General features: G+C 48.3%; 1 protein-coding gene across 1 annotated transcript; it reads right to left on the bottom strand.

Moving 5' to 3' along the window:
• Nucleotides 1–2,781: 2,781 nt before the first annotated feature.
• Prf1 (perforin 1) lies at nt 2,782–7,866 on the bottom strand. The gene is made up of 3 exons (XM_048335701.1): nt 7,825–7,866; nt 5,011–5,576; nt 2,782–4,433 (listed from the first exon to the last, which is right to left on the bottom strand). The coding sequence occupies exons 1-3, from the start codon at nt 7,834–7,836 to the stop codon at nt 3,305–3,307; spliced, it is 1,707 nt and encodes a 568-aa protein (XP_048191658.1). The 5' UTR covers nt 7,837–7,866; the 3' UTR covers nt 2,782–3,304.
• Nucleotides 7,867–18,108: the final 10,242 nt, after the last annotated feature.

An 18,108-nucleotide genomic window follows, 5' to 3' on the forward strand; every position in this document is an offset into this window, starting at 1 on the left:
AGACTCCTCACTTCACAGCTGGGGACCCTGGTTTTATGTGGCTGCAGTATATTCAAGAGAGTTGGTAGGGATGGGGAGGCAGAGTTGGGGCCAATCTCTGCCAGCCTCGATGGGGTGGGTCTGATGAACATGTGGCAGTGGTCTTTTTATTTTCTTTGTGGGGTCAGCCTTGGATTTCTCTCCAGTGTTCTGTGGCAGGTTTGTTCCTATGAACTCTAACCCTAACCACCTGTGGGGCGCACCTTAGTGGCACTGGAGTCCTCTTCATCCCCAGAGGTAGAAACCAAGTGCTGAAGGAGTCCACTGAGATATAAACCTTCCAGAGCCACGAGAGGTGCCTAATCCCTTGCCATGACATTGCCTCCTGCTGCCACCTCCTGGGTTAGCTGGGATTATAGATGTGAGCCACTGTTCTCAGCTGAGACAGTGATGTTGATGCCTGGGATAACTGGACTACAACTAGGGCTGGGTTTTATAAGGAGGCAGCTTTCTGAACCATAAGAACTCATGATTTGAACCTTCTTAAATACATAGCAGCAACCATAGGAGGCAGTGAGCTGTCTGTCTCTGGGAGAGTTCAAGCAAAGGTTAGAAGATTCCTTGGTGGGATCCATTTATCTGGTCATCCATCATCCACTCGCTCATCAGGGCAGGTAGTTCCTGTGGGGAAGTCAGCCAGGAGACCCACCAAGGCAATGTGTGTGGCCAGGCAAATCATCATTCTAGGCAGCTGGAGCAAGGCCTGCTGGACAGCTCTGGGACCCAGTGTGGAATGGGTCCTTCGGTTAGGCCCTGGATGAATTGATGTGTTATACCAACTCACCAGGCATTGGTTGAAGGATTTCTGGGCTGAGTGGGACAGGAGGACCTGTCCCCCAGCACTTCCGGGGTGAGGGTTAGACAGGAGTCTGGCAGTCAGGGAGGAAATTTCAGGTAGATTAATCCAAGCAAGAGATGTTGGTGGCCAGGCAGAAGTGCTGTGCTCCTGAAGACTGGGGGACACAAGTATGTTGCACCTCTTGGAGACAGATGTGAGAGGATGGAAAATGTTACAGAGAGGATTAGAGTGACTGATGACCAGGGGAGGGGAGTCTAGTGTCTCAGAGCTGCAGTGGTCTTCCAGGGGTGTTCCAGGGGTGTTCCAGTGGTCCAGAGGTGTTCCCTCTCTCGTGCCCTCCTTCCTTCCTTTCCTTCCCTTCCTCCCTCCCTCCCACGGGCCATCTTCAGTTCACACATATCACAGGCATCAGCTAACTGTCCCAGTTTGTCAGCAGCTCAGCAGAGACACTAGCACAGCCCCCAGAGACCACAATGGTATGTAAAGGGACTATTCTAACCACTTCAAGACAAGTGCTGGGCTGGCGTCAGTACTGACCTCTGGGCTGTGGGTGTGAAAATGAGACCATCTATTGCATGATGGGACCTGGGAGCCCCCCTCCCCCTACTCTGTTTGCTATGCCCTGCCAAGCAAGGGGAGGAGGTGGGGACAGTTGGTGGTTCTTCTAAGGACATGGGCCTCACAGGATGGGGCAGGAGTTAGGGTTGAATGAACTACATTAGGTGAAGATTTCATTGCCAAGAATATTGGCTGGGTGCCTCGGATTACCAGGATGGCTGCATGGCCTGAGCCTCTGGGAACAGTGTTCCTAAGTCCTAGTGTGAAGGGTCCCTGTCCTGTCCCCATCCCCCAGGCTGCCCTGATGGGGACAGTGCTGTGGACTTCTTGTTCCTGTGACCTGGAAAAGCCCTGCACAGTCTTACACGCAGCCTTGGAGTGCCTGGCCACTCTGGCCTATTGCATGCTGGCTCTAGATTCTAAGTATGGTTCTTTCTCTGTCTCTGTCTCTCTCTCTTCTGCTTCCCTTCCCTTCCCTTCCCTTCCCTTCCCTTCCCTTCCCTTCCCTTCCCTTCCCTTCCCTTCCCTTCCCTTCCCTTCCCTTCCCTTCCCTTCCCTTCCCTTCCCTTCCCTTCCCTTCCCTTCCCTTCCCTTCCCTTCCCTTCCCTTCCCTTCCCTTCCCTTCCCTTCCTAATTCTTCTCTCTCTTCCCCTCTCCCCACCCCCTCCCCTCCTCTCTCCCTTCCTTCTCCAGTACTGGACTTTGGCCTTGTACTTGATAGGCAAGTGCTTTACCACTTGAACCACTCTCCTAGTTGTTGTTATTGTTATTATTTTTCCTTCAGTTTGTTTTTCAGATAGTGTTTCACACTATCTTACCTTGGGCCAGTCTCAGATAGTCCTACCTCTGCCTCTCAAGTAGCTAGAATTACAAGCATGCACCCTGGTACCTTCCCGCTCCTCCTGTTATCAGCTTTTTGAGCTACCCCAAGCTGGCTTCAAACTTGAGACTCTCCTATCTCAACTTCCTGAGAGTGCTGGGATTACAGACATGCACCACCATACCCAGCCTGGCATCCTTTTCAACAATATTATTTTGGACATTCAGCCTCAGCCTCTGTTTCCTAAGGGCATTCTTGAGCTGCTGGGGTTTGTTCTGCCTGTGCCTTTGGGTGGAACAGGAGTTTTATTTATTTTTTATTTTTATTTATTTATTTATTTTCCAGTCCTGGGGCTTGGACTCAGGGCCTGAGCACTGTCCTTGGCTTATTTTTGCTCAAGGCTAGCACTCTACCACCTGAGCCACAGCGCCACTTCTGTCTTTTTCTATATATGTGGTGCTGAGGAATCGAACCGTGGGCTTCATGTGTACAAGGCAAGCACTCTTGCCACTAGGCCATATTCCCAGCCCTGAAACAGGAGTTTTAGGGGAGGAGAATCAACTGCCACTTCCAGGACCGTTTCCCCAGTAATTGGAAAGTAGAATAGCAGGACCCCAACTCCCTGGAGCCCTCTGGGATAATGCCATCCTCTTCTCTGTCCACATCACTATATGGTCAGCATCACTTGTATTTATTGGTCCTCTATCAAGCAGTGTACAATTTGTCTGAGAGGCAACAAGAGAGGGTAGACAGAGCTGCTGGAACAGAGGGGTTAGATCAGAGTATGTTGAAGAACTTGGCACACCACTGGGGGCTGCGGAGGGTCTAAAGAGATGAGCATTGTCTACACAGTCCGGTGAGCACGGCCTCCCTCCTGTCAGCTAGCTAGCTCTCCTCTAGGCTGTGGTCTGAGCAGAGGTGATCAGCAGATCTGAAGCCATTAAGAGATATGGGGCTGACCTGCAGACTCATCTATGTCAATGAACAATGTCTGAGCCTCAGTTTCTTCCAATGGGACTACGAAGACAGTCCAGTTGGCAGTGCACACATGAGTCCAAGCCTTCTGGTCCTCTCAGAACTCACTGTGATCACCACACGGCCCCACTGCGGTTTCCTGGAGGCTCCCCAGGAAGTCCTTGGGGGGCGTACTCCAGGCAGGTTCCCCCGGCCAGGTGGGGCAAGCATGTGGCCTGGTAGAAGAATTTCAGGTGACCGTGGTTCAGGTGGCAGTTCTCCCGATGAAAGCCAGCTGTCGGAGGCCGGTCACAGGTGCCAAGTAGGTCATCATCCCAGCCATGGTCTGCGTCCCAGACCTGTACCCTCAGGGGCCCCCCGGTGGCAAGAAGCACATCCCCAAAGTCAAGCTGGGTCTCCCACTTGGGGTTGTTACTGTTCCAAACCGTGTTGGTCCTCAGCTCCTGGGCCCCAAAGAAGACTTTTACATAGGCATCGGTGGAAGTAGTTATGTCTCCCCATAGCCCATGAGCTTGGAGGATGGTCACCTGTAGCCGGGCCAGGCCCCTCTGGCGTGGGCAGCAGTCATGATTGGTGGACACAGAGCTATGGCACACACATTGGCATGGGTCCCGGTGGCTCTTCTGCTTTCCTGGTGGGCAAGGCCTGTTACAGTCTCTCCAGCGAGCCCTGCTCGTTAGGTACTGGGTCAGGGCCTCCCTTAGTGCCTCCCGCCTCGGGTCCTGGCTCTCCACCAGCACATGCAGGGGCTCCAGGCTGAAATCTACCAGGTCAGGGCTGCCAGCCAGGGAGGCCAGCCAGGCTGAGAACTGCTCAGGCTCAGCCTTGTTCCCAAATAGCAGGTCGTGCACGGAGGTATGCTCGCCACCAACTACTTCACTATGGCGCTCATGGTAGAGCTGGTGGAAGGATGTGTCTACTTTGTGTTGCTTCTTTTTCTCCTCACAGGCCTTGTATTCAGCCGAGGAACTGCCTTGGCCCCCAATGCTGACCTGGGCCTCAATGGCCAGGCAGTCCCCTACCTCATCAGTTGTGAGCCCATCCAGGGCCAGCTGGCAGGTACGCAGGGCCGTAAGGGACTTGATGCGGCCACCCAGATCCATGGCCCGGATGAAGTGGGTGCCATAAGCATTGATGAGGGCATGGTAATCAGGTTTGGTGGAGGCATTGAAGAAGGGAGGGAGGTTCCTGAGGGCTTTCCTGAAGTCGGGATGCAGTGGGGGCATATGCACCAAGTGAACACTGCAGATAAAGAAGAACATTACATGTACCCAGGGTTGAGTAGTATTTTCCCCATTCCAGAGTTCTAGAGCTCCTTCAGCTGGGTGCCTGCAGCTCACACCTGTAATCCTAGCTACTCAGAAGACTGAGATCTGAGGATCATGATTTGAAGCCAGCCTGGGCAGGAAAGTTCCTGAGAACTTTCTTATCTCGAATTAACCATCCTAAAGCCAGGAATGGAGGTAAAGGTCCAGTGGTAGAGTGCCCCCTGACCTCAAGTCTCAGTCCTAGCCAAATGAAAAAAAAAAAAAAAAGAGTACTGGATGAATAGATCAGTGAGACCCAGAGAGGAAAATCGAGCTGCCCGAGGTCACACAGCAGCAAGGAGGAAGGACCAAGCCAGTTTTCTTGTCTCTGTCCCTACCCAAGAAGGACTCCAAGAGGAGCTGTATGTAAATGGCAGGCCAGTGGGGCTCTCAGGCAACCTGGCTCACATCCCCTCTGCTGGTCTGTTGTTGGACCTTTTCTGATTTGATTTGGGCCCTCATGGAGACAGAAAGCCACAAGCTGCCCTCACCTGGATGCAGGCTGCTCTTACCTGTACAAGCGACACTCCACGGTGTCAGTGCTGAAGCTGTACTGGTCCTGGAGGGCCTTCTGGGCTGCAAAGTCAGCTGCTTGGGAATGGGAGCCAGCCACGGACATGTGCACGTTTGTGCTGGGTTTGGGATTCAGGTCCAGCCCCACCTGCCAGTTATTGCTGATGCTGGCCGATGCCTCCTTGGCCACACCCTCTGTGGAGCTGGCTTTGGCCTTGGCCACATGACGCTGGCAGCCTGAGTTGTGGGCACGCCAGTGGGTGAGTGCCAGGGGCAGGCGTTGCGGGGTGCCCCTCTGCAGGGCATTTTTACAGAGCGTGCAGGTGCCGTCAGGCCGCAGGAACCTCTGTGTGTCCACGGGGAAGGAGCGTGAGCGGCGGAGGGTGGTCACGTCCACACCTTCCCCAGCCAGCCACGCACCGGGCACGAACTTCTGGTGCTTCTTACATTCTGAACGAGCCGCTGTGTAGCAGGGAGCCAGGGTGGGTGACGGCAGCAGCAGGAGAAAGGCCAGGAGGAGCAGGCGTGAGGCCATGGAGCTGCAGGCACGGGGCGCTCTGGGGAGCTGTGGGCAAAGGGATGGAGGATGCCTGACTTATCCACCTACCATGGTGATTTCTCAAAGAGAAGGGCTGACTTGGATAGTTGCCATATGGCTAAGGGTTCTGAATATATGGGTTACCTGGTAGTACAAGTTTGGAAAATCTTTTTTAGTCTAAAATCTCATAAGCCATTTTTTTTCAGTTTGAAGATAAAAATTTATGATGCTTATGTAAGTTTCAAATGAGCCAAATAGATTCACACATCCATGACAAAGGAAAATCAACTCTGGTACCACAACCCAGGGTGCGGTTTATGTAGAGTGGAAAACTATAGCCGAGAATTGGGAAGCAAGCATTTTACATTCCTTTATTTCCTCACTTCATTTCCAGTGCAGTAAGTTATGTATTGCTTTGCCAAGCAAGGTTCCAGACCTTTGGGGTGGAGGTGGGAATCATCTAATCATAAACTGACACCATCTGAATAGTCTTTACGAGAAGTCTTTTTTTTTTTTTAACTATTTAGGTTCATTCTTTTTTTTCCTTTATTGTCCAAGTGTGATACAGAGGGGTTACATGAAAGGCAGCGAGTACATTTCTTGTTCTACTTATTACCTCCTCCCTAATTTCCCCCCTTCCCCTCTCATAAGCCATTTTTTTAAAAAATAAGAAAATAGTTTAGAATATAATTTATAACAAAAGCCATATTCTGAATAACCCAGCTTCTTCTTCTCAAAGATTTGGAACAACCCTATCCTGTGTGTTCAGTTTTGCCCTTGAAAGTTCCCACTACAACACTACTGCTGTTGGTACTGTTCAACACAACCTAAGTTATGTTCACATGTAACTAAACACAGTAAGACACTGGGTGTCTTATGGAATAGACAATTCTAAGTTCAAGGTTTAATATGTCCATATTTTTCTGTTCAAGTAGACACTTTACTGAAAGAAAAGAAAACATTGAAGGGTGGGGGAGAAGGAGAGGGACTGAAGTTCTCTTAAGTCAATGAACATCAGGGCTGGCTTGTCCCTCATATGCTTGGTCTACCTTCTATATTGCACAGATAGGTCCAGAGAGAGAGAGCAAATGTCTTGTCCACAGTCATAGAGCCAAGAGAAGCCCTTTTCTGGTAGTTCACTATTTAAGGCCTCCTGGGTGTTTAGAATGACGGCTCTCTTCCTAGGACACACTGTTGCTGATGAAGAGGGTCTCCGGTTACAGAAGAAGGGGCAGAGTCACTGTCGTAGGCTTAGGGGAAGGTCTGGGGCTTAGGGGGATGCCTAGGTTTTGGAGGAGTGTCATTTCGAATCCCAGAACAGGTCACCCTCTTCCCACTGCGTCTTATTCTGTTTCTGTCTCTAGCTCAGATCTGTTTCTCCCACTGAGTTATGGACTGGGGAAGGAAATGAGATTATGCATTGCTGGGACTCTTTCCATGACCCTTGGGGGGCGGGGTCTCCTCTGGGCCTGAACTGTGAAATGAATGACTGCTGGGATGAGCCCTTGTCCTTGCCCTGGGCTCTGGTGTGGAGGGACCTTTAGGCTTTGTCTGGGGCTCAGGTCTCCTCTTCAGCATTGCCTGCCAGACTTGGTGACTCCTGCCAGTGGCAGAGACCTATTTGTTGGGCAGTGATTGTCAATTGGGAGGAAGGTTCTTCCCCACTTTGTGGTGGCTTGGGCCTCCCCCCGGCCTGCTTTTGATCTGAAATCTCCTCCCTCTGCCTCCAAATGAAGCTCCTCAGAGCCCGTAGACTCTGAGACAAGGGGTTATGGAGGGCACTTTCTAGCTGGGGCCTCCATGACCTACCCAAGGAGTAACTTGGATGTGGAACCTAGGCAATGTGCAGAGCTGGGGGGAAATAGGGGACGGGAGACCTTTCTGGTCCTGTCCATCAACTCCCTTGCGAAGCTCACACTGTGGACAGTTGTGACTCAGTGAGTTCAGGCCTTCCTGGCGTCTTCCTATTTTTCCAGGGAGTCTGTCTCCAACTCAAGCTGGTCTCAAACTTGCTATTCTTCTGGGTGCTGGGATTACAGGGGTTTGTTACCACACTTAGCCTATTTCCAGCTTTTTAGGACCCTTTAACTGTCAGCACTTTGAGACTGTGTCCACTCACACACAAGGATGCCCAGTGAGGCAGTGCTGTCTGAGCCCAGGCTTCTTAGTGTCAGGCACTTCTTACTCCATCAGGCTCTTCCCTTAAAGCGGCAGCCCCACTTCCTGTAGCCCGGGGGTCCCCAGCCTCCCTGGCCCACACCAGCTTCCTCCTTACCTGGAGTCCCATGGGATCAGCTGCTGACAACCCAGCCTTGCTCCCCACCCCAGGCTCCTGAAATGGTGGTGTCAGTCACCAGGCTGGCCCACCCCACCCAGGCCACGTTTATGTCACTTTGCTTCCTGCCCCGCCTCCATATGTGGCCACAGGACCCACCAGCACCTACCCTCCTCACCTCCTCATCCGGCCCTGAGACAGGCCTCAGGAAGCAAGCTGTGGGGTCCAAGGGTCTTCTGCCACACAGCTGCCCTGTGGGGATAGTTTCCATGGGTGGAGTGTCTCACAGAGAACCTTCTAGAGGCAAAAAACCCAGTCATACTGGTTCTGGGTGGGGATAAGTGGGTAAGTTGGGGGGCTATGTCTCAATACCTCCAATGATGGGAACAAGTGACCACATGTGACACCGCATGTCAGGGGTTAGCTCTCAAGGCTCATCCTTTCCTTTTGTGTCTCCTCTCTGCTTGGAACCAGAGCTTGGGTGGTCTTCTCGGAACCTGGCTCCCTCATCTCTCCCATGTCTCTCTCCCTTAAATCACAGCTTCCTGGGCCTTTTAGTCCCTGACTATGGCCTTACCTGGAAAGTGGAGGCTAGGAGGGAAGGGAGTTAGTCTTGTACCTGCCAGGAAAGCCAGTGTGAAGCATGTGGAGTCCTAGCTTGCAGTAAGCAGCTTGTGAGTAGCTGATATCTGGCAGATGGGACCAAAGGAAAGCCCTTGACGTTTATGGCTATGTTCAGTTTGTACAACTGATGGTAATGGGTGCTTGATGTGTGCCCAGTGTTTCCTCAGAGACACAACTTGCCACAAGTGTACATGTTTGATTGCCTGACCACACCTAGAATTGTGTGTGTGTGTGTGTGTGTGTGTGTGTGTGTGTGTGTGTATGTGTACCAGTACTGGGACTTAATTAGGGCCTAGGGCTTTCACATGACTTTTTCACTCAAGGTTAGCACTCCACTTCTGGATTTTTCCTGGTTAATTGGAGATAGAGTCTCATAGGCTTTCCTGCCTGGGCTAGCTTTAAATTTTGATCTTCAAATTTTAGCCTCCTGAGTAGCTAGAATGACCGGCATGAGTCATGGGGGCCCTGCTGTGTGTAAGTTTTATGTGAATGTAAGATTTCGTTGTTTTACTTAAGAGTGGAACTGCTGGTAACCCGAGGTTTTATTTTTTGAGGAACTGCTCGCCAAAGTGTCAACAGGTTTTTACACCATTACTAGCAGTGCATGGGGGTTTTAGTTTCTTGCCTTATTATCTGCCCTTAGTACCACTGCCTTTTTTGTTCTATCATAGTGGGTATGGAGTGGTAGCTCATGATGGCTTTGATCTGGATTTTCTTAATGGGAAATAAATGCATGGTTTTTCATATGCTTATAGGATTTTTAAAAATTAAATCTTCTTTGAAGAAATCTCTTCCCTCTTTTTTTTTTTTTTTTTTTTGTGGAATGGGGTTTGAACTCAAGGCCTTGCCAGATAAGTGATCTACCACTTGAGCTACTCTCTCAACCTTTTTGCTTTAGTTATTTTTCAGGTAGGGTCTTAAGCTTTTTGCCTAGGTGGGCTTCAGACAGAATTTTCTTATCCCATGTAGCTGGTCTCCCACACATGATCCTGGCCTTCCTGTAACCTTTTTTTTTTGTTGTTGTTGTTGTTGCCGGTACTGAAGTTTGAATTCAGGGACTGATGAGCTTTCACTTGGTTGGAACTCTATCACTTGAGCCATACATCTACTTCTGACTATTTTCCTGGGTAACTAAAGAGTCCCTAGATCCTAACTGGGACTTGACCGTGTCTCTCCAAAATTCATGTGAAGATTGAATCCCAGAGTGACAGGGGGTGAGTGTGGTCAAGGTACATGACATGCATACATGGACAAGCCAAAAGGAAGCCCCTTTGTACAACTAACTGATGCTAATAAAAAAAATGTGTCCAGGAGCTGGGCACTGGTGACTTATAATCCTATTTATTCTGGAGGCTAAGATCTGAAGATCTCAGCAAGAGACTCTTATCCCCAATTAACTATCAAAACAGAAGCCGGAAGTGGAGCTGCGGCTCAAGGGACGGAATGCCTAGCTTTGAACAAAGCAACTCAGAAGTAGTACCCAGGTCCCAAGTTCAAGCCCCAAGACTGGTGTGCGTGTGCATGTGGGCATGGGTGCACGTGCACGCGCACACACACACACACACACAAAGACACACACACACACACAGGAATGGCTGGGCACTGGTGGCTCATGCCTGTAATCCTAGCTACTTAGGAGTCTGAGATCAGAGAATTGAGGTTGGAAGCCAGTCCAATCAGGAAAGTCCTTAAGACTCTCTAATAAGCAACAACAACAGCAGCAAGAGTCAGAAGTGGAGCTATGGCTCAAGTGGCTGAGCATTAGCTTTGAGCAAAAAAGCTCAGGGATAGTGCCTAGGCCTTGAGTTCAAGCCCCAGGGCTCACATACTCTCTCTCTGTCTCTCCATGCTCTCTCCTCCTCTCCCCCGCAAATATGGGGAAAAAAGACTTACTTCCTAACTTTGTAGTAAGGAATGGTGGGCTGCTCCTACATGGATGATAAATGGACTGCAGGGAGTCCATATTCCTCCTGCCCTCCAGCTGAGGGAGGACCAGCCGAGGAGCCCTCTGAATTGGGGCTTTGATCTTAGGTTTCCAGCCTCAGAACTGTGAGAAGTCTATTTTATTACTTACAAACTACCCGTTGCTATGGTTTGAATGTTTTGCTTCTCAGAAATAATGTGTTGGAAATGTAATCTTCAAAAATCACATATTAATGGCGTTTGTGAGGTAACTAGACTTAAATAAGGTCATCAGGGTGGAGTCCCCGTGACTGCATTCATGGCCTTATAAACAAAGCAGCCACCAGAGCTGATTGGCTTGCTCTATCTCACCTTGTGATGCCTTTGCCAGGTGAGGGTACAACAAAAACAAACATTCACTAGATACCCAGTAGATGCCAACTCCATTAGGTCTTCCCAGCTCTGCCATGAGCAAGCCACATTAATCTCTGTTCTTTGTCAGTTACCTGGTCTTGGTATTTTGTTACAGCAACATAAAAATGGACTAAGACACTAGTCTAGAGAATTCTGTTACAGGAGCAGGAACAAAGTAAGAAAATGCATAGAATACACAAAGGAGATACTGATCCAGATTGCATTTATTTGAAAGAACTGTGCCTGCGACATGAATCACGGACATGAACTGGAAGGAAGGGGTCTTTTAGCAAGCAAGAGTTCAGATTGTTATGAAGGTACATATTCCAATATCCATGATGCAGCCACAGATGCTGTTTTCGTCACTCAGTAATAGTTCCTTGATTTCTTTTTCTTTATATGTTTGTGAAACTTAGATCTTCTTTCTCCTCCTTCCTGATATGTCAACCATAGCCCTGCCCATATCTCCCATGTTTTCATAAAATGCACTGAAGAACAACTCCAATTTTTCCATTCCATGGAGTTTGTAGGTGTGTTTCTTAAATGATTGAGAGTTCATGTCTTCAGAAGTTACAGCTTTGTTCAGATTCTCTCTCTTTCTCTTTCACACATACACATACACATACACACACACACACACACAGAGGCATGCACACACCAGTTTTGGCAAGAGATTTGTTTAGCCTATCTAAAATTTCACACTGTGGGCTTGAAGTTGTTTATAATGTCTTTACCCTCTTTTAAAAACAGTTCCTGGGGGGCTGGGAATATGGCCTAGTGGCAAGAGTGCTTGCCTATCCTGGGTTTGATTCCTCAGCACCACATATATACAAAAAAAGCCAGAAGTGGCTCTATGTCTCTAGTTGGCAGAGTGCTAGCCTTGAGCAAAAAGAAGCCAGGTACAGTGCTCAGGCCCTGAGTCCAAGCCCCAGAACTCGCAAACAAAACAAAACAAAACAAAAAACCCAAAAAACTTCCTTCTGAATCATACTAGTGGTTCAGCCTCTTTTTGATCACAGATTTTAAAAATGATTTTTCTTTTTCTTTCTGTTTCTGGAACAGTCTTGTTCTAGAGTATATTGTAGTAGTGCTTGGCTTTACTCATGCTCTGTGTTGTAGCATTCTTTCCCATTTTATTTCATTCTTGTCCTTTTTTCTCCTCCCTCCACTCTTCGGGCTTACCCTTTTTTTTTTTTCCAGCCCTGGGGCTTGAACTCAGGGCCTGAGCACTGTCCCTGAACTTCTTTTTGTTGAAGGCTAGCACTCTACCACTTGAGCCACAGTGCCACCTCCAGCTTTTTCTCTGTATGTGGTACTGAGGAATCGAACTCAAGGCTTCATGCAAGCCAGGCAAGCACTCTACCACTAAGCCACATTCCCAGCCCTCTTCAGGCTTTTTCTATTCTCTCTCTCTCTCTTTTATTGTCAAACTGATATACAGAGTGGTTACAGTTTCATACTTTAGGCATTGGATACATTTCTTGTACTGTTTCCCCCTTCCCCCCTCCCCCCTCCCGCTTTCCCTTTCCCCCCATGAGTTGTTCAGTAGATTTACACTAAACAGTTTTGCAAGTATTGCTTTTGTAATCATTTGTCTTTTTTATCCTGTGTCTCTCAATTTTGGTATTCCCTTACAGTTTCCTAGTTCTAATACCTATATACACGGTTTCCAATGTACTCAGATAAGATACAGAGATAGTGAAGGTACAATCACAGGAAGGGCATACAAGAGGATCATCAATAATAGAAGCTACAGTTTCACATTGCATGTTGAAAGTAATTACAACAGTGCTATAACAGTCGTTTCCATAACATGGAGTTCATTTCACTTAGCATCATCTTTTGTGTCCATAAGGATATAGCTATTGGGCTCTTGTGATCCTCTGCTGTGACTAGCCTAAACCTGTGCTAATTATTCCCTATGAGGGAGACCATAGAGTCCATGTTTCTTTGGGTCTGGCTCACTTCACTTAGTATAATTTTTTCCAAGTCCTTTCATTTCCTTACAAATGGGGCAATGTCATTTTTTCTGATAGAGGCATAAAATTCCATTGTGTATATGTACCACATTTTCCTGATCCATTCATCTACTGAGGGGCATCTGGGTTGGTTCCAAATTCTAGCTATGACCCTCTCTCTCTTTTTAATTGATCATGAGGCTTGAACTCTGGGCCTGGGCACTGTCCCTGAGCTCTTCTGCTCAAGGCTAGTACCCTACCACTTTGAGCCATAGCTCCACCTCTGGTTTTCTGGTGCTTAATTGGAGATAAGAGTCTCATGGACTTTGCTGCCTTGTCTGGCTTTGAATTGTGATCCTCAGACCTCAGCCTCCTGAGTAGCTAGGATTACAGGTATGAGCCACTGGCAAGTTCCTAGCTACTATCCTTTTTCTGATTTCTTGCAATGAAGTCACGAGTCATTAACTTCCAAGACACATTGGAAAGTGATGTTCTACCTTGTTCTCTAAGAAGCTTGTTTGCCATATTTAATTTATTTTACTTTTCCATCCCTCTTTCCCTCCTTCTCTTCCTTCCCTTTCTTCCTTTCTTTCCTTTTTTGTGTGCCAGTATTAGAGCTTGAACTCAGAGCCTTATCACTGTCCCTTAGCTTTTTTACTCAAGGCTGGCACTATACCACTTGAGCCACAGCTCCACTTTTAGCCTTTTGACAGTTAATTGGCTATAAGAGTCTCAATGACTTTTCTGCCTAGGTGGTTTTGAAACACACTCCTCAGATGTCAGCCTCCTGAATAGCTAGATTACAGGAATGAGGCAATGGCATCTGGTTCTATTCTGTTTTATTTCAGAACATTTGGGTAAATATAGCAACCACCAGTTGGTTCACAGTGTTAGATGACAGGGGATGCATTTTCCTGTTAGAGCACCAGGATGTAAGCCTGTGGTGAGTGATGACTGAAAGAATTCACAGTGCTCACACTTTCATGCACATATGCACAATATTTCCACATTTGATCAGCCCAGCAGAAGCAGTAAGATGAGGGTTTGTGTGATCCCCTTGCTTTGAGGCTTACCTCATTGAGCTATTTGGTTAAGAAAACAGAAACCTAGTTAGGCACTGGTGGCTCACGCCTATAATCCCAGCTATTCTTCGTAGGCTGCTGAGATCTGAGGATTGAAATTTGAAGCTAATCCTGGACACCAGCAAAAAGCCAGAAGTGGAAGTGTGGCTCAAGTGGTAGAGCACCAGCTGTGAGCAAAAACAAACAGGCAAGAGTTCAAGGCCCTGAGTTCAAGTCCTGTACAGGCACAGAAAATGGTATTGGTTTTGTGAATTGGTCTAGCTGTCCTGCCATATTTGGTCATCGCTCAGCGTTTTCTGATGGCAAATAGTATCCAAGGGATTGTAAGAACACTAATGTGTCCCTGAGCTCAAACCTGAATGGAAAAAAAAAAGCATGAGAATGGAGTAAGAGTCACTGATGACTCCTTGGAAAAACTGATGGGTGGCTGTGACTTTTCCGTCCACCCTTCAGTTAGAAAAATTTCCCCCAAAGACTTGTTGGGTCCAGGCGTTTGGGCAGCATAAAGCACTGTGCATGTCCACCCTTACATTGTTTACTGATGGAGTCTTTAATGAGCACCTGCTGCATGTCAGGCACTGGTGATTGTAGAGAAGGATCTAAAGACAGAGGATAGGGCTCCATCCCACCCTGAAAGAAGCTGACAATGAAGAGGTTTTCGTACCATGACTGATGGAGACTTCCTCATCCAGACCCCTGTTCTACCCCTTCCCACAACCAAGGTACCTTGGATAAGTATCTGAGCCCTTTAAGCCTGTGTCTTATCTGTGAAACAACACCAGTACTTGTGTGTGTGTGTGTGTGTGTGTGCGCGCGCGCATGTGCCAATACTGGGGTTTGAACTCAGGGCCTGGGTGCTGTCCCTTAGCTTCTTTACTCAAAGCTGGCACTCTACCACTTGAGCCACAGCTCTACTTCCAGTTTTTTTCCCCCCTGGGTAATTAGAAGTAAGAGGTGTTAGAGAAGGAGGTGAACAAGGGCTAGGGACTGGAGGGGGAAGGAGGCATGCACATGAAGGCACAGCATTTGCCAGCCTATGTGGTGGTATGAAGCCTGTGGTCCCAGTGCTAGGGAGGCTGAGACAGAAGCCCAGCCCAGGGGCCCAGCCAGGGCCATGGAGCAAAATCCTATCGCAAAGCAAAAATGAAAACAAAAAGCCCCAACCAACCAAGCAACCAATCAAGCTAGCAACCAAAAACAATATCGGAGCAGTTGGTGAGTAGGACTAGAAATTCAGGTGAAAACAGGTGATGTGTAGGGTTATAGTTATTATTTATTTATTTATTTATTTATTTATTGCCAGTCCTGGGCCTTGGACTCAGGGCCTGAGCACTGTCCCTGGCTTCTTTTTGCTCAAGGCTAGCACTCTGCCACTTGAGTCACAGCGCCACTTCTGGCCATTTTCTGTATATGTGGTACTGGGGAATCGAACCCAGGGCTTCAAGTATACGAGGCAAGCGCTCTTGCCACTAGGCCATATCCCCAGCCCCGGGTTATAGTTATTGTAAGTACCCAGTATTGAACATTTGCTTTCTGCTAGGTACTTGTTCTTGTGCTTTCAATAATGCAAGTGAATCTTCTGCATAAACTAAGAAATCTTCCCATCAAATCTTGGGTCCTCAGGTTGACCTCCTTTCCATCAAAAACTCTTCACTGAGGAGAGAGGGCTTGGGGGCAGAGCTCACAGTGGACAGGAGAGTGGGGAGGTGAGCCAAGTCAAGGGCTGGACACAAGTGGGGGAGGGTAATTGGTAGGTCTCTGGAAACCAGGCTTTAAAGACTTTTCCACCACTACAGAAGAGGGCGCTGTGGAGTCAAGCATCATAGCCAAGAGATCTTGCCCCTCTCCCCATGGAGGGTGCAGGAAGGCCTATCTCAGTTATCATGGGAGCAACAGAAGGGGGCAGCAGAAAGGAAACCCAGGCTCATTCAGAACACTGGCAAAATAAGGAGCCCCACGTGCCTAAGAACAGCTTGTGAGGGAATAAATAGCTCCAGAAAGACATGCCTATACATGAAGAATTTAATCTAATATTTCTTTTTAAATTCAATTGATGATGATGATGATGTAGTTGTACAAAGAGGTTGCAGTTCCCTAAGTCAGGTTATGTTAATTTAATATTTCAGAAATAAAAGTTTTTTTTTTAATGACAGGATCTGGGAAACTAAAGAAGGATTAAAAAAAAATTAGGAGTTGACATCACTGGACAAAGAATTTTCTAAAAAAAAAGTCTCAGAACTCAATAAAGAAAATCTTTTCTCTCTCTCTCTCTCTCTCTCTCTCTCTCTCTCCTTCTGTGCTATTCCTGGGGGTTGAACTCAAGGCATTATCCCTAAGTTTTATCTGCTCAAGGCTAGCCCTCTACCACTTAAGCCACAGCTCCACTTCTGGCTTTTTTGTATATATGTGGTGCTGAGGAATCGAACCCAGGGCTTCATGTATGTGAGGCAAGCACTCTTGCCACTAGGCCATGTTCCCAGCCCCCACTTGGGAAGACAACATAGAAATTCTTGCCAGGTTCTGAGTGGAGAACTTGGTTTGGAATGAGTATAAGAGCCCTCATGAGCCATATCCTTCCACTGTCTCTAAACACTCCTGTATGTGTCCATGCGGAAGGAGCATGAGAGTAGAGGCTGGCCATGCCTGAACTGGGCACACTGGGCCTCAGAGCTGTTGGTTATGTGCTACTGGGCTGGTGAGTAGGGCAGGAACAGAATGAGGCTGCCCAGGAGGGACAGGCAGGCAGTCATGGAGCTACAGACAAGGGCACAAAGGAGTGAGAGACACATTTCTATAGATTTGGGATTATTTTCTCCTCTAAACACCCCTGGCCCAGCCACACCAGCCTCCTCCCCAACACCTCCATCTCCTGAGGGAACATGGCTCATGTCTGAATGTTCAGGGGCTTTCTGGATGGACTACACTCCTCTCTGGAGCCAGAGGAGGTCAGTGAATCTTCTGGCCATCAACACCCAGGAGAGATGCCTTCAGTGCTCAACGGGAAATGTCTTCAGAAAACTGGGAACAATCCTTCCTTCAGTGCTCAACTAACCTTTGGCCTGACTTTGACCCATAACTTCCAGCACAGAGCACAGAAGCTGTGGCCTTTCCTGGCCTGGCCCACGGTGGCTGGGCCACTCTGCTGCCCCAGCTCTACTTCTGGCTCTTCCTCTTCTTGGCCCTCTGACTTCAGTTCCCATCTGTGAATGGGGGTGTGAATATTCTTCACCCAGAAAAAATCACAGATGGTATTGTGGTATTGTGGGGATCAAGGGGGAACATGAGGCGCATACTGTCTGCTGTTCCTGAAGCAGCAAAGTCCTTGTCCTTTGGTCCAGGATTGTGGTGCTTTCTGCCAGGAAACTGAGTTAGAAGAGGAATCTCTCATACCCTGCATGGCTCTGTAGAGTTTTGCCAAGGAGGAAAGAGAAGGTGGAGGCACAGCTCTCTGGAACAAGTCCGTGAAGCTTGTGGAGGAGATATGGATCTGTCACTCATGTGGTGTGTGAGGACTGAGGAATGAGGGTCCCTCACTGTCCTTCCTGTCAGCGTCTGTGGGACAAGAGCTAGATGGACACAAGCTATCCAAACGGCACTTAGGCTGGTGTTCACTCTCCTGGGGAGGACCAAGGGATCCTCATGCAACCTAATGCCATGGGCTTCCGATCTTGGCAAGTGCAAAGCCCCAGAGCACAACTGGGTAATATAAAAAACGGAGATGATTTATTACTTGGGGGAAACTGAGGAGTGTCCTGGGATTATCTGCTAAGCACTGCTCTCCAGAATCAAAGAAGCTTGGGATTTTTTTTTTTGAAACCTATACATATTTATATGGGAAAATAAAAGGAAGGGTGGGAACACTTCTGAGCACCCTCAGCACAGCACCAAAAAGGCAAGATGACGGGGCTGGGGATATAGCCTAGTGGCAAGAGTGCCTGCCTCGGATACATGAGGCCCTAGGTTCGATTCCCCAGCACCACATATACAGAAAACGGCCAGAAGCGGTGCTGTGGCTCAAGTGGCAGAGTGCTAGCCTTGAGCGGGAAGAAGCCAGGGACAGTGCTCAGGCCCTGAGTCCAAGGCCCAGGACTGGCCAAAAAAAAAAAAAAAAAGGCAAGATGACAGGTGCCAGTAGCTCATACCTGTAATCCTAGCTACTCAAGAGGCTGAGATCTGAGGATTATGGTTTGAAGCCAGACCTGGAAGACAAGGCTGAGAGACTCTTTTCTCCAATTAACCAGCAGAAAGGACAAAACTAGAGGTATGGCTTAAGTGGTAGAGTGCCAGCCTTCAATGAAAAAGTT

Source organism: Perognathus longimembris, chromosome 2, assembly GCF_023159225.1.
Source record: "Perognathus longimembris pacificus isolate PPM17 chromosome 2, ASM2315922v1, whole genome shotgun sequence".
Lineage (NCBI taxonomy): Eukaryota > Metazoa > Chordata > Mammalia > Rodentia > Heteromyidae > Perognathus > Perognathus longimembris.